Source organism: Alosa sapidissima, chromosome 2 (genome assembly GCF_018492685.1).
Source record: "Alosa sapidissima isolate fAloSap1 chromosome 2, fAloSap1.pri, whole genome shotgun sequence".
Taxonomy (NCBI): domain Eukaryota; kingdom Metazoa; phylum Chordata; class Actinopteri; order Clupeiformes; family Clupeidae; genus Alosa; species Alosa sapidissima.
The window spans coordinates 28,544,188-28,559,825 of NC_055958.1; the positions used below are offsets into that span (position 1 = coordinate 28,544,188).

Genomic DNA, 15,638 nt, shown 5'->3' on the forward strand with positions numbered 1-15,638 from the left:
GAACAGCATTGTTAGAACTACACAAGTCCAAAGCAATCTATGAATCATACATGATACTTTTTTGCCAATCAATCATCATGAATAGTCTAATATGATGTATTTACCAATAATATTTCCATATTTCATCTTAATGTGTAAATATAAAAAGAGTAACGTAAAGTAGGCTAAAGTAAAGTAGAATATCCTTCATTGTGAAATCGATTACTCGGCATTCTATCCAGTTGTCTTACTCTTCTCTCGAAATTCCATCTTCATGTTCACATCCTTGATCCACAAAATTCGCTAATTTACGAACAGGTAAGACCACAAAAACTACAACAGCATTCGTGTCAACATAACCTTAACTCTTGCATGTGTTTATAGATGTGTTCAATGGCAATATATGGAATCAGACGTATAAATGAGTAACACGTGGTTCATGTTGACTCGTGCTGAGTTCTCTTCGTTGGAGGCTAGCTAGCTAGCTATCTAGCTCCGATGTTAACCAATGAATGTTATGTTAACGTTTTCTCTAACCTCACCTCGGGGATCCTTGAACAACTTGAAACTGAAAGCAATATTATATTCAGCTTTTCAATAGATTTATGTAGGCTAGGGTACGGACGTTTGGAGAAGCTGATAAGGGCTAACCATCCATGTTGCATGACGCTTACTGAGAAGCCTTGTCAACAGCATGTCAAAGACCAATACTACTTATCTGAGTGTTGGTCACTTGTGCTCTTACTGTTAGAATTAAGTTAACGTTGTTCCTTCGCTGCTGTAGTAACGCAGCACTAGCATTTGTGTCTCTCTAAATGTGCATCCTGACAGTGTCTTAAAATTATTCTCCATTTACCCAGACCACCAGTTGAAGTGTTTAAACCCTTGTGGCGTCTTGCCATGGGGTTGACAAAGCAGTACCTACGTTACGTCCCCAGCGCCGTGTTCGGAGTGATCGGGAGTCCCAAAGCCAACATCGCCTATGTTACCATCAGGGGAGGCGAGAAGGGACGGTTTGTTGCAGTAGCAGCCTGCGAACATGTCTTTATATGGGACGTGCGAAAAGCAGAGAAGGTATACATTAGTCAGTGCATCTTGCTGCAAACTTATTTGGTGTAACGTTATGTGTCATAATACGAGAATGTCAGGAACACCCAGCTCTGTCATGGTTGTATCTCTTACCATGGATTTGGGAAATGCTGGGAATCCAGTTAAGCTATAATTGCACAAGGTGTTATGTTTCTTTTTGAGAGATTTATCTTGTCCTCCTGGATTTCATGAAATCCAACTCCTATTCTAACCCTGTACAAAGTGTTTACTCCATTGATTGAATCTTCAACTATTTAAATGTCCCAATGTACTTGGTGTTCCTTACCTGTGGCAGGTGCTGATTCTTGAAGGGAAGAAGCATGAGGTGACACACCTGTGCCCGTCGCCTGATGGCATACACATCGCTGTGGGGTATGAAGATGGCAGTGTGCGCATCTTCAGCCTGCTCAATGGGGAAAGCAATGTCTCCTTCAATGGCCACAAAACTGCAGTCACAGCAGTCCAGTATGATTCACTAGGTGCCCGCCTTGTGACTGGATCACGGGTAAGTTGGATTGTACTGTAATATTTGTGTGTTGCCCAGTCTTTTGTTTTAGGCACTCCTTATTTAACACAAAACAGTGAAGACCATGTGTTGATTATCAGTCTGTAGATGCTGCCATGTATACTGTATTTCACATACATCAAGAAAATTACACTGTTACAGCTTAATTAGACAAGCTGTGAAATGTATCAGCATTTCAGATATAGCCAGTACTTAATATTATTATATTTAATGTATGGTAGTGAGCACAAAATGCTCTTTGAATCTAATATATGCTAATCAGTATGCCTATGCGTCTTCCTATTGCAGGACACTGATGTGATTGTTTGGGATGTGATAAATGAGTGCGGTCTGTACAGACTTAAAGGACACAAGGATGCCATTACTCAAGTCCTCTTCCTAAGGGAGAAAAACCTACTGGTGACCAGGTATTGATCAAAATCCAGTTGTATATGGCATCAATTAGACATTTTAAATTTCCCACAAATGCTCATTTGGTTCTGATTTTGTGTAATACATTCTTAGGATGTGGTCAGTGTAATTCATGAATGAGGTTCGGTTTTGTTTCCTCTGCTACCTCCAGCTCAAAAGACAGCTTTGTGAAATGGTGGGATTTGGATACTCAGCATTGTTTCAGAACCATGGTGGGACACCGCAGCGAGGTGAGAACGGGAGGCATTATGAGTTGCAGACAGCATGTGTATGTTTTGTACATGTGTTCCACTAAAATCTTCCTATGTCTGAGTGTAGAATGTGGAGGTGTCAGATACCTAGATGCAAGTCATAGGTGTGAAATAATTTAGATTTTGCTAAATCAGGATATGGCTTATAGCAGTAAAGAGGGGAGACTGCACACCTTGACAAGTTATACTGTACGTGCGGCTGTTTCACAAAGTACAACTTTATGAAGTTAGAAAAAGTGAGCTTGATGTTGACGTTGACGACCTTTATCTGACCAACCAAAATGTCTGCTCCTCATTAAACCAGTTGCCATTCGTTACGTGAGCAGTGTTGCTCTTATTTGTCTTAGTTCATATTACTGTGTATAAGTAACAGTAGTACTAAGTAACTACTCTAACTAGCCAATATGCTTCAAATTGAGATTGCTGTTTGAGGCAGTGGACTCTGTTTTGTAAGGTTTCATTGGATCTTGTTCTCTGTGTGTCAGGTGTGGGGGTTGGCTCTGCTCAACCAGGAGAACAGACTGCTGACGGGCTCGGCGGACAGTGAGCTCAGGGCCTGGGACATCACCTACCTGGACGAGGTGAGAGGAGCCAGCTGTTTAGACGAACTAACATGTGATCGGGAACAGAAAAAAAAACATTAAACATTTATTGGACATATTTAGGCTCTAAGCCATTTTCAGCGTGCTACAACTTGCAAAAGACAAGACAGGCAGTGTTTTTAGAGCTGCTACAGCACTAAAGAGGTCACTGATTGATAGGTGTAGTGTTTAATGGATCCTAAGAGGGAAATTGTAAAAGTGAATCAGCTGCAATCAGAAATCAGAATCGATGCTGTATAAATCACTGTTGCACACTAAGTATAAGTATATATACTCTTTTGATCCCGTGAGGGAAATTTGGTCTCTGCATTTATCCCAATCTGTGAATTACTGAAACATACTCAGCACACAGTGAGGTAAGGACACACTAATCCCGACGCAGTGAGCTGCCTGCTACAGCGGCGCTCGGGGAGCAGTGAGGGGTTAGGTGCCTTGCTCAAGGGCACTTCAGCCGCTCCTACTGGTCGGGGTTCGAACCGGCAACCCTCCGGTTACAAGTCCGAGGCACTAAACAGTAGGACACGTGATTCAGTAGTGCCCCTTAGGCTGCACTACTGCATCATGTAATGTTAATGTGCTGTTGAACGTGTGTTTTCACAGGGGAAAGAGGTGGGAGAGCCTCAACAGAAGAAAGGGAAAAGTCTCCTGGATGATGAGGACGATGATGGCAGTGACGGAGGTGCTGACAATGAACTGGAAGAGGTAACTCACTGCAGTGGTGTGAACAGTGTCTGTGGACTAACTATCAAACTTCACCCAGTCAAGTAGGGCTGGGCTATTAAAAAGACAGGTTAATTAGATTAGATTCAACTTTATTGTCATTGTGCAAGTACAAAGACAACAAAATGCAGTTTGTGCAGAAAAGTGCAATGTGATATACCAAATATTAGACAGGTGGTGCATACAGTAGACCGGACAAGAAGAAGGGGGGGGGGGGGGGGGCTTAATTGTTTGGTTGTCACTGGGAATGATGAGTAATTGTGTTAAATAAAACATATCCAAACAACCCAGTGCTCATCATGGAGCTATGCTTTGCTGATGATGACCTAGGGTTGAAACACATACTTTTGAAGACCCGCTCCAATAGATTTTTTATTTAAGAGCTAATGCATAAGAGTCCGATTTTCAACTTTATGTTATGGAAGGAAACATTACACCTGGTCAGTGTAATACATAGGCTTTAGACTGTGTAAAAAAAGATTACACTTGCAAATGCCATGATGAAGATTAAATCTTAAAGTTTGAGTCAGACTCTTGGGCAGAAGAGTTTTTTTTTTTTATTTTGTATTGGCTTACGTCACCAAAACCAGCTTTATCCGGCATCGACAGATGTTTTTCACTCTGGAATGTCCAGAGCAGAGTTCTGATCAATATCAGTCGACCACACAGTCACTGTGCCATTGTTCCCAAGCATTGTATGGACCCTAAGGCACAGATGCCATACCACTTTCCTGAGCACATTGAAATGCTAGCACATTGTTCCCATACTGGATGCGCTCAATATAAATAAGTTAAGGCAAAAACACAAGAAGAAGCAGATGCTTTACCAGAGTCTGCCAGTTTTATGGGAAAAGAACCAATGTCGACCTCATAATGGTAGCCAGCTGCATGCCTGCGTCATGTATCAGAGGTTGCAAGTTTGAGTGTGGAGTGTTGGACTGCTCTCCTGATGTGACGTGTCCTGATGTCTCCACAGAGGATCCTAAGCTGTAAGAAGGCCGGTTCTATCCTCCGAGAGGGTCGGGACAGAGTGGTGTCTCTCATGACCGACCCCAAAGCCAGAGTCCTCCTGTGTCACGTAAGTCTGGACCTGCATTAACCATAATAACATTCAGCCATGTCCTAACTGCTTTCATCACAAGACTGACTGTACAAACAGCGGTTATTAGCCCACTACAGGGACTGCTTACAGTTAAATATATGAGCTGAATTAACATAGATCAGAGGTTTGTTTAAATTACTTGAACAGACGCGAGCATTCGCAGCAAAGATGTTTGTATGAACAGGTACGTGTCAGAGTTTCCGCTAGAAAAAAGTGGTGCCGATCAAAGTGACCGTCAGAGGTTTCGTTTTCCGGACATTTTGATGATATACCGGTCAAATATCCTATTATCGCTTCTTAATTAGTCAAGTTTAGGAAAACTGGAGACAGGCTATAAAAGAATGACATAATCAGGCCCTATAGAATGCAACATGTTCATTAGCCTAACTTAAACATCCCTAACAAGATCTAGCCAGTATCTATGTTTTCATGGACAGCAAGGATCTGCTTCATTCGTTGTTTTATATAGGCTACGTTTGTTGCTGCTACCCACGTTATCTCCAGTGGTTCAACTTGGACTTGCACAGATGCGCGCACACACAAGAATGAGCGCTCACACCCCTAAGGCTATGCCTCTTTATTTGATCACAATAAATTAAGAAATATTTCCTATTCTGGGAAATGTTTCTTTTCTTTTGTTTTTGGTCCGCGGTTCAATTATACCATTTGATTGTGCCAGAAATTAGCCGCAGACCAGCAATATCCTCGTCGAGGAGGCCCTAACCGTGCAGATCATAGACAGAGAAATCATACTGTATGCTTTGGGTACAGAACACAGTTGCATGTCCAGTATACCATGGGTTTGTCTACACAGAGAATGACCGTGTCTTGGTGCGGCCGTACCCCCCGCAACTCCACTTCCAACGTCACTGATTCCGACAGATACGCCCAACACTTTTGCTTTTTATCTGGTGGTGGTTGAGCTGACGGAACATCTGAGGCTTCAGACGTTATCAATTTATCATCATCCATAGCATCTGGTCTCTGAAAAAACTTTTAAGGCTAGTCTGCCTGGGCCTGGCCATGTTTGAACCGTCTCACTCATTTGTCCGTTGTTTAACATGGACATTTTAAGGGTGCGCTTCCTATTTGAAATGCAGCATAGGCTATGCGTGTTGTTTAATAACTTTCAAATGGTAAAGCCTGTTGAGGTAAAAGAGCAGACATATTCTTGCTTTAAAATAGGCCTAAATTTTATGCTTATTCTGACATTCAAATTGCGTTAGGGGGACTGGATTATTAGCCAATTTCAATCTGATAATTTGACCGGAGAGATTTAATTTTGTCGGACATTTCATTTTTTTTCCGGCCAATGTCCGGTAATTACCGGACAACGGAAACCCTGGTACATGTATGAACAGGTATGAACTACCTCCTCAGACTGTTTGCAAGTGTTAGCAGTTATGTGGCCTATGTTTGTGAATTTGAACGCACCTCAGGCGCATCACACTGACATATCATTTACAGAGTCACAGTAAAAGCTGGTTGATGATGGATGTGTGCTATTGGGATTGATGGGCTCTCTTGGGGTCCTCAGGGTACTGATAATGGTCTAGAGGTGTTCTCCGTGTTGCCTGAAGAAGAGATCCAGAAGAAGATGGACAAAAAGCTCAAGAAGGCCAAGAAGAAGGCCTTGAAGTACGTAATGCTCCAGTCGCCTACCATCATGTTCAGAGTCGCCTAATAGCATTGAAGTAATTTATGGCAAAATTCAACTGTTGACTGCCAGCCTTGGGGTAATCCTAATGGGGCAATTCTATGGCTTAATGTGGTCTAGTATTGGTGCTGTCCCTGAAGCAATGTATTGTTATTGTGGTGTGCTTGTAATTGACATCGCGGTCAAAGAGCAAAGGCTATGTCTTCACACGCGTCTCCTCCGTGTTGGGTGCAGAGCACAGGAGGCAGGGGAGGAGGCGGTGGAGCCCAGCGTGGAGAGGAAGCTGAGCGACGAGATCTTCCGACTACTCACACTCAGGGCATCCGCCAAGATCAGGTGAGGAGCACGCACGCACACGCACACACATTTACTGCACTATTACATGAAGTTAAACTTTTAACAGCCCATAAGCCTAATTTCATTAATTAAATAAATGTAATGTGCCAGTGTCGGTGTAATCTTTCCATATTAGTGTGCACCATAATAAAACCCTCCCTGGGTTTAGTCTCTTCGGAGTGGTTTATTTCCCTTTTTTCTTCAGTTTAAGTCTAATTTAATTCAATTGAATCTGTGTAGGTTGGTGAAATACATATGCCAACCTACACATAATATATATGTGTAGGTTGGCAAGTGTACTGTAATCTCTCTCTGTGGCTCTCAGGTCTGTGGACTGCCTGAATAATATGTGGAAGTCCGTGTAATATCTCTGTATTAGTGTAATGTGAGCATCTCTCTGGTTCTCAGGTCTGTGGACTGCCTGAATAATATGTGGAAGTCCGTGTAATATCTCTGTATTAGTGTAATGTGAGCATCTCTCTGGTTCTCAGGTCTGTGGACTGCCTGTCACTGCCCGGCGGTGAGCTGAGGCTGGCACTGCTGCTGCAGAACAACACAGTGGAGACGTACTCGCTCCGGCCCAGTGACCAGGTGCCCGCTGGCGACAAGACCTCGCGCCTGACGCTGGGCGGCCACCGCACCGATGCCCGCACGCTGGCCTTCAGCTCTGAGAACACGGCCATCCTCTCGGCCTCGGGGGAGACGGTCAAGGTGTGGAACAGGTACGTGTGGTAATGTTTTCAAGAGACAGAGCCCTCATTTGTGTGTGTGTGTGTGTGTGTGTGTGTGTGTGTCATCATCTTAAGACCTTATACTTTGCCTATTGTTGAAATTAGGGTCTCTAGATTCAATGAACACCAAGTAACGTGAAGTAAAATCTATTTCTTGATTGGAGGTCATATCAAATTTGAGATGTTGGAAGACCGATCCTCAGATACTGCTTGCTCCAACCAAAAGAATGTCTAGACCTGGGTGTTATCTCAACATGTGCTGCTTAGTTAGTCAGTCATTTACTGACTGCATCAAATCAGATTTTTGCGTAGGACTCCATAAGGAGTAATCAACACCTCCTCTCTGACCACTGCTCCGTCTTCCTGCTCTCTCTGCCTCAGGTCCACTCTGCAGGTGGTGCGCACCATGGCCTGTGAGTACGCCCTCTGCTCCCTCTTTGTCCCCGGAGATAGACAGATCATCCTGGGATCCAAGGTAAGGTCATTTCAGTGACCGCTAGGACACGATCAGGTGTTAAGTAGAAGCGAGTGGACTTTATTACTTATTAAAGTCTCCTTGTAATGTCATTCTGTCATGTGCCTCTCTCTGTCTAACCGTATCACCCTGCCTCTCTCTCTTTCTCTCTCTCTCTCTCTCTCTCACTCTCTCTCTCTCTCTCTCTTCCTCTCTCTCTCTTCATCTCTCTCTTTCTCTCTCTCTTTCTCTTCATCTCTCTCTCTCTCTCTCTCTCTCTCTCTCTCTCTCTCTCTCTCTCTCTGTCTCAGACGGGAAAGCTCCAGGTCTTTGAGCTGGCCTCAGGCAGCCTACTGGAAACGACAGATGCCCACGGTGGTGCGTTGTGGTCCATGTGCCTCGCACCTGACCAGGTACGCCCCTCCCACTACACAGCCTCACACAGAGGGAGCACAGAATGTTAGTTGCATCTTCTGACGTGCATCACATCATCATGATTTAGTTGGGTGTGTAGAACTCTCTCTCTACCTAGCTGAATGAAGCATATAGTATAAGATACAGTATGTTATGCTTTATGAATAAAATTTAATTGAGTTGTGTTATCACACAGCTACATTTACTCTCACTTAGTGAGACACTTTTTAAATCTGTCATTGACTTATCAGTGGGTCTTGGCTCATATGCTTTTAGACCAGGATCAATAATATTAGATTCTACTGACTGCAGATTGTGTGTGTGTGTGTGTGTGTGTGTGTGTGTGTGTGTGTGTGTGTGAGATACTGATAACGTTTTGTGTTCACGTGCAGAGGGGCATCGTGACTGGTGGTGCAGACAAGACTGTGAAGTTCTGGGACTTTGAGCTGATCAAGGACGAGAATTCTGGACCAAAGTGAGAAAAAAACCCTATCCTTCTTAGAAGTTAAGGATGAGGTTAATTATGTCAGTAGAACAATGTGAATCTTTCCAAGTTTTATGGGGGTCATAATCTATCCGGCCAGTTTGGTTTCTCAATGAGAGTGTGACTAGGATTTTTTACTTTTCATTTATGTGTCTTTATTTATGTCTTTTTTTTGTGTGTGTGTGTCTCTGCGTGTGTAGGAGGTTGACACTGAAACACATGCGCACTCTGCAGTTGGATGAGGACGTTCTGTGTGTGCGCTTCAGTCCAGACCACCGGCTGCTAGCGGTGTCTCTGCTCGACTGCACCGTCAAGGTCTTCTACGTGGACACACTCAAGGTAGTGGGCTCCCCCATGACTCCTCATGTCTCCCAGTTCCATAGCATGCCTCGCTAGCACACAACGGAACCAAGAAGTGTTCCACAATGGAACATCAAGGCAGCCAATGCCATAATGCATGAGCACACAACGGAACCAAGAAGTGTTCCACACTGGAATATCAAGGCAGCCAATGCCATAATGCATGAACACACAACACCACAACAAACACACAACACAAGCGCACTACGCAACATCACATTCTGTTGATTGAGTGTATATCTGCCACAGCAACAGCCCTGTCTCTGTAGCCTAAAGGCATTGATCTGTCCATTCAGCACGTTTGTGTGATAAACTAGTCACTACAGTAAAAGAAGTCACAAACAGTGTAGTCATGTAGGCTGAATCATTTGGGTGTTGAGTCATTTGTTTCAGCACTGGAGTGAAATTTTAATACAAAATGTAGTTGTAGTTGTTAGATCCATTATGGAGATTCCCTTCATCAACAACTCTCCCTGGAAATGTCCTAACTGTCTATGCTGTGTTTTCTTTTTCAGTTCTTCCTGTCTCTATATGGACACAAGCTCCCCGTCCTCTGCATGGACATTTCACATGTACGTATCAGATCCTTCCGTTGGCCTTTTCAGTCCAGTCCTTTTTCTGTCTTCCTATAATCATGAACAACTCTAATCTCTTCTGTTCTGCTCTGTAGGACAGTGGATTGATAGCCACGGGCTCAGCTGACCGGAATGTGAAGATCTGGGGCCTGGACTTTGGTGACTGTCACCGCTCCATGTTTGCACACGATGACAGGTAAACACCAGGGTGTGTGTGTGTGTGTGTGTGTGTGTGCTGATTAATCCATCCTCAAACAGTGTCTCAGGTGGTCTTTTATAACGGCAGCGGCAAGGTTGGACAGACTCTCAGAACATTGACTGTCTAAACTAATGTTGACACTTTTGGCTATCTACACTGATGTTAGCATTATTGGCTATCTACACTAATGTTAGCACTATTGGCTATCTAAATTAATGTTAGCACTATTGGCTATCTAAATTAATGTTAGCACTATTGGCTATCTAAACTAATGTTAGCACTATTGGGTTTCTAAACTAATGTTAGCACTATTGGCTATCTGAAACAATGACACAAGACAAGATGTTGAATTTCCCTGAGCTAGCAGATAGAGTGTATCACACAGTGTCCAGACCTCTCTTAGTCTAATATTTACTAGTATACCCGAATATGCCAACTTCTCTCATCACACTTTACTATGGATAAGTAGCCTAATGTCAGCGGGTATTTGTAATGTTACACCCTCTCTTTCTTTCCTTCCAATAACCATAAGTATTCAGTCTGTTTTTAAAACATGGTAAATGTTAACAACAAGTTACTTACCTGATAATAAGTATGCCATTGGTTCATTATAAAAGAAACTTTAGAAGTCTGATGATTTCCAACCAACTCAGGACATACATTTTGATTGACAGTGTTAGCATATGACCGAGAGAAACTTAAGATGAGGGGGGAAAAAAATGACAAAATGACATCAGTCACAGATGGCCCGACAAAGTCATGATTTTGTCATCCAGTGCTTTCCTTCTTCCAATCATTTCATGCGTATATTGTGTTGTTTTTTCTCTCTCTTTCATCTGTCTTTGCCCCCTCCCCTCTCTCCCTAAGCGTCATGTTTCTCCAGTTTGTCCCCAAGACCCATCTGTTCTTTACGGCGGGGAAGGATAAGAAGATCAAACAGTGGGATGCCGACAAGTTTGAGCACATCCAGACTCTGGAGGTGACATGACCCAAAATGTCCCCCCCCCCCCCCCTTTTTTTTTTATCCGTTCCCATGTGTGCTTGCTAGTCATATCCTGGGAGGTTACATGGGTGAAAGAGTGTGTGTGTGTGTGTGTGTGTGTGTGTGTGTGTGTGAATGGAAAACATAAGGAAACTCAATGGGATGCATGCTGTAAATAGCTCCACCTGGCTATTTAATTAGATTTGTTTTGTCAGACATCTGTGTGTGTGTGTTTCTATGAATCGTAGTGTTTTAATTACACTTTTCCACTTTTTTTGTCTGCATAGCATTCACCCTGCTGTTTCTTGTCCTGAAACGTCCCTAAATAAATTGTTTGTGTGCGTGTGTGTATGTGTGTCTGTGCGTGTGTGTGCGTACGTGCCTGTGCGTGTGTGTGTGCGGTCTCAGGGCCACCATCGGGAGGTGTGGTGCCTGGCCATCAGTCCCAACGGGGACCACATCGTGTCGTCCTCCCATGACAAGTCCCTGCGCCTGTGGGACAGGACCAGAGAGCCCATCATCCTGGAGGAGGAGAAGGAGATGGTGAGGCCTGCACTAACAGCACCTCCTGCACACTAGCAATGTCCAGGGCATTTGGTCTATAGTGAGAGACACTCTGTATGCGGTCAGCTCATTTGGAAGAGTTTTGATTTGATTGAATTTGTTTGTGTTTGTGTATGCGTGCGTGCGTGTACTTCTGCTTGCGTGTTGTACGCTGGTTCTGGGTTCTCTGTGTGTGTGTGTGTGTGTGTGTGTGTGTGTGTGTGTGTGTGTGTGTGTGTGTGTGTGTGTGTGTGTGTGTTGTCTTAACCTTTTTTCTGTTGCCCTTTGCAGGAGCGGGAAGCTGAATTTGAGGAGAGCATGGCTAAAGGAGATGAGCCAGTGGTGAATCCCTGTTTATTTATTTGTGTGTGTGTGTGTGCTGTATATTTCTGTATGTCTGCGCTGTATGTAGTCATGCCTAACTGTGTGTGTGTTGTCATAGGTTCCTGGAGAGACGGCTGGTGAAGCAGCACCTGCTGGGAAGAAGACCATCGAGACGGTCAAATCCGTAAGTGTCTGTCCATCGCCTGTGTCCTGTGAGAGAGGTCACAGTCTGGTCTGTTTAAACATCACATCAAGATCATCTCTGGAGAATATCTCGGAAGAGAGTTACGGACACACCATCTGAATTCAGTTCCTTTTTGGTTCTTGATTGGAAGTATTTTTAGCGTCTGTCTGAATCTTCTCTGCTGTCCTTGTCTGCAGGCCGAGCGCATCATGGAGGCTATTGAGCTTTACAGAGAAGAGACACAGAAAATGGAGGAGCATGAAGCAGCCTGCAAGGCAGCAGGGAAACCGGTATGGAATGGTCTCTTTTTCCTCTCTCTATCTATCTATCTATCTGTCTGTCTGTCTGTCTGTCTGTCTGTCTCTCTGTCTTTATCTCTCTCTCTCGCTCTCTCTCTCTCCATATTTTGGCATATGTTTTGATGTGTTTGTTTTACTATTAAGGGGAGAAGAATGCCTTTGATTTTGAGTGACGTTTCTGTGATTTCCCTTTAGCTGCCTCCTCTAAAGATGAACCCCATTCTGGCCGCCTATGGAGACATTTCTGTAAGTATTGAGTGAGTTAATTCAACACAATACAGACTGATGGTCTGAGTTAAGTCCCAGATAACTGCTGTAAGTATTGAGTGAGTTAATTCAACACAATACAGACTGATGGTCTGAGTTGAGTCCCAGATAACTGCTGGTCATCTGAGTATGTCTGTGTCCTATGCTCTGAGGGAATGAGGATGCCTCAGATGAGACCGGCTGGTCATTCACTACCACTGTGCTTATTCAAAGAGATTTAGTCCAATGGACTATAATGGTATATAATGTGCCTTGATATGTTAATTGTTTTTGGAACTAATGTTGAATGACATGGAACTACTGTGGTGGCAAAGCTAAACTGTGTGTGTGTGTGTGTGTGTGTGTGTGTGTGTGTGTGTGTGTGTGTGTTTTCCCTTTCAGCCCTCCCGCTATGTACTGGATGTCATTAAAAAAGTTCGCTCCAGGTGAGTCCTCCTGTTGTCATGGCGATCCACAGTCATTTTCCCCTAATGTGTTTGTACATGATTGATATCCCCACAGTGTCCTGCTGTCCTTGGCGGTGGTATAGTAAACAACATCCTGTGTGCTGTTTGGGAGCTTTCTGTGGATCACGAAATGCCTGTAATGATGTCAGATGCAAATATAATGGCTTACCATCAACAATCTGTGGTTCATTCAATTAACTGATATATTCAGATTGGCTTAGTATTGACTGTGGGGTGTAAATCAATAATAACACATTTGCCTGCTCCTGTTTTTGTCCCCTTTACTTTCTAATGAACTGGTCCACAGAGCTTACTGGTCCACAGCTTACTGCTCCACAGAGCTTATGCAAAATGACTGTATGTCCCACACATGCTATGAAATGTTATAAAATAATTCTCTCTCTCTCTGTCTTTCTCTCTCTCCCCCTCTCTCTCTTTCTCTCTCTGTCTCTGTCTCTCGCCCCCCCCCCCCCTCTCTCTCTCTCTCTCTCTCTGTCTTTCTCTCTCTCCCCCTCTCTCTCTTTCTCTCTCTTTCTCTCTCTGTCTCTGTCTCTCTCCCCCCCCCCCCTCTCTCTCTCTCTCTCTCTCTCTCTCTCTCTCTCTCTCTCTCTCTCTCCCCCTCTCTTTCTCTCTCTAGTGAGCTGGAGGTGTCTCTGCTGGTGCTGCCCTTCCCCTATGTGCCTGACCTGCTGAAGCTCTTTAACTGCTATGTGCAGGACGGCCTGGATGTGGAGCTAGTGTGCCGCTGCCTCTTCTTCCTGCTCAGGTACAGTAAAGCCCTCCTAACGGGCACTCACTCTAGCTTGCATGACACATCTGGCACGCTCACGTCAACGTGACTTGAAGCGGAGCAAAAACATACTTGTTTTCATTTTGTTGATCAGGGCAAATGTGACGTAGGTTCAGGACTTTCTATGGCAAATATTTTGAACAAATTCGAATAAGAGCTCTGTAGCCTGTATTAAAAAAGAAAAGAAACAGACAGGGTGTTTGTTTTGATATAGATATTAGTTACTCAGGAAAGAGCACAGAGTTGCTTTGTGTGTGTGTGTGTGTGTGCCAATATCATTCTTCTGTATTCCTGCACAGGATTCATTTTGGGCAGATCACTAGTAATCAGATGCTGCTGTCTGTGATGGACGAGCTGAGGGCCAACACCATCTCTAAAGTGAAGGAGATCCGGGTGAGTGATGCCGCCCTTCCTTTAAAGCTAATGAGATTTATGGAGCTGCTATTTGCTATAGTTTATTACACTGTAATTGTGATTCCTCGCAGTAACCCATGCAGTGTCTGTTAGTAAGTCTCAAATGCTTTGAAAGATACATTGCTGAAATATGACATGAAAATATTGGCAATATGACATAGAAAATGGTTTCCATGTTCTGTCGTTCAGTATACAGCGTGCAGTAATAGTAGTCTTTTCTCTTGTCCTAGTTGCCACAATTATTATGGTTATGGTATTTAGCAGACGCTTTTGTCCAAAGCAACATACAAATAATAATAGTTAAATTTAACAGAAAACAATTTTAAAAGTTGGTAAGACAACACCAAGGAGAACAGCAATAATAAACAACAATGTCAATTCAATCAATAGCCTAATGAAAATAAATAAATACTATAATATACAAACCATAACGCATAAAAAACACTTAATAAATTGAGTATATGGTGTACAGATATGCCTTTAGACCCCTCTTGAAAGACCCAAAACTATCACAGGAACGGGGAGCACTGGCAACTAGCGTTTATTACAGTGTAATAAGCTGTGTAATCAGTATAGTTAATACATGCTCAATAATAGAGCCGCTCTATGATTGTTTATTAGTATTAATGTTTAGAATATCTTACCCATTAGCTTTGAACTACAAGTCTACAAGATGAGTTATTACTAGAAGTAAAGCTACAAAATCCACAATTAGGTAAAAAATGCAATGAGCTGAACTTTCCCATGAACTTTCTGGGAGGAAAAAGTATTAATGTAAATATCAGGAAAACAGTATGTTGGTAATTAAGGTTCTAAGGTTATTCTTGCATCAACTTATTATTTTTTTCCCTGCTAATTTCCCTCACAGGACGTTCTAGGGTTCAACAGCGCTGGACTCCAGTTTCTGCAACGCGAGATTGAGAACAAGGAGGATGTGATGTTCTTCGCCGACGCCACCGGCCACTTTGCGGAAAAGAAGAGGAAGAGGAAGAAGAGGGAGCGTGCCATCCTTTCATTCGCATGAAGAAAACAAACAACAAAAGTGTTCACCTGACTGGACTCTTCCAATAGACTGCTTTTCTGAATGTGCATCACAGCGCAGAATATGTTTTTTTTTTTTTTACTGGAAGACCGGCCATATTTTGATATATGATCTGGAGAGTGTATCATGCTTTAAAGAAATGCACAAATGTCTTGATCTGTACCACAGCTAACTGTATATGTGTTGCGAGACCTTTTAAATAAAGTCTTTGTAATAAAATACAAAAGCATACCTGCCCTGAGGAAGGTGAATGTATATTGCAGGTCCCCGTAGAGCTATACATCTACCGTTACATACATCTACTCTTAACACCTATATTTTCTTTTGACTGACATTTTCCTCCTCTAGTTCTTGTTAATCTCTTCCTCCCTGTATCCACACAAATACGTCCGGACAAGTGGTGATGTATGCCTTTTGCTATAGCTTTTCCTGTACAAGAGCTCGGGGGGAGAGAACC

The 15,638-nt window shown here is 43.3% G+C and overlaps 1 protein-coding gene across 1 annotated transcript; it reads left to right on the forward strand.

The window, feature by feature from the left end:
* Positions 1 to 208: 208 nt before the first annotated feature.
* On the forward strand, positions 209 to 15,410 carry wdr3 (WD repeat domain 3). Its single transcript, XM_042084184.1, has 27 exons — positions 209 to 297; positions 840 to 1,053; positions 1,364 to 1,573; positions 1,883 to 2,001; positions 2,157 to 2,235; positions 2,742 to 2,837; positions 3,459 to 3,560; positions 4,555 to 4,656; positions 6,218 to 6,318; positions 6,572 to 6,673; positions 7,165 to 7,395; positions 7,786 to 7,879; positions 8,170 to 8,271; positions 8,665 to 8,747; positions 8,957 to 9,095; positions 9,632 to 9,688; positions 9,787 to 9,887; positions 10,758 to 10,869; positions 11,281 to 11,415; positions 11,707 to 11,757; positions 11,858 to 11,923; positions 12,121 to 12,213; positions 12,418 to 12,468; positions 12,871 to 12,914; positions 13,573 to 13,701; positions 14,025 to 14,118; positions 15,008 to 15,410. The coding sequence occupies exons 2-27, from the start codon at positions 880 to 882 to the stop codon at positions 15,161 to 15,163; spliced, it is 2,823 nt and encodes a 940-aa protein (XP_041940118.1). The 5' UTR covers positions 209 to 297; positions 840 to 879; the 3' UTR covers positions 15,164 to 15,410.
* Positions 15,411 to 15,638: the final 228 nt, after the last annotated feature.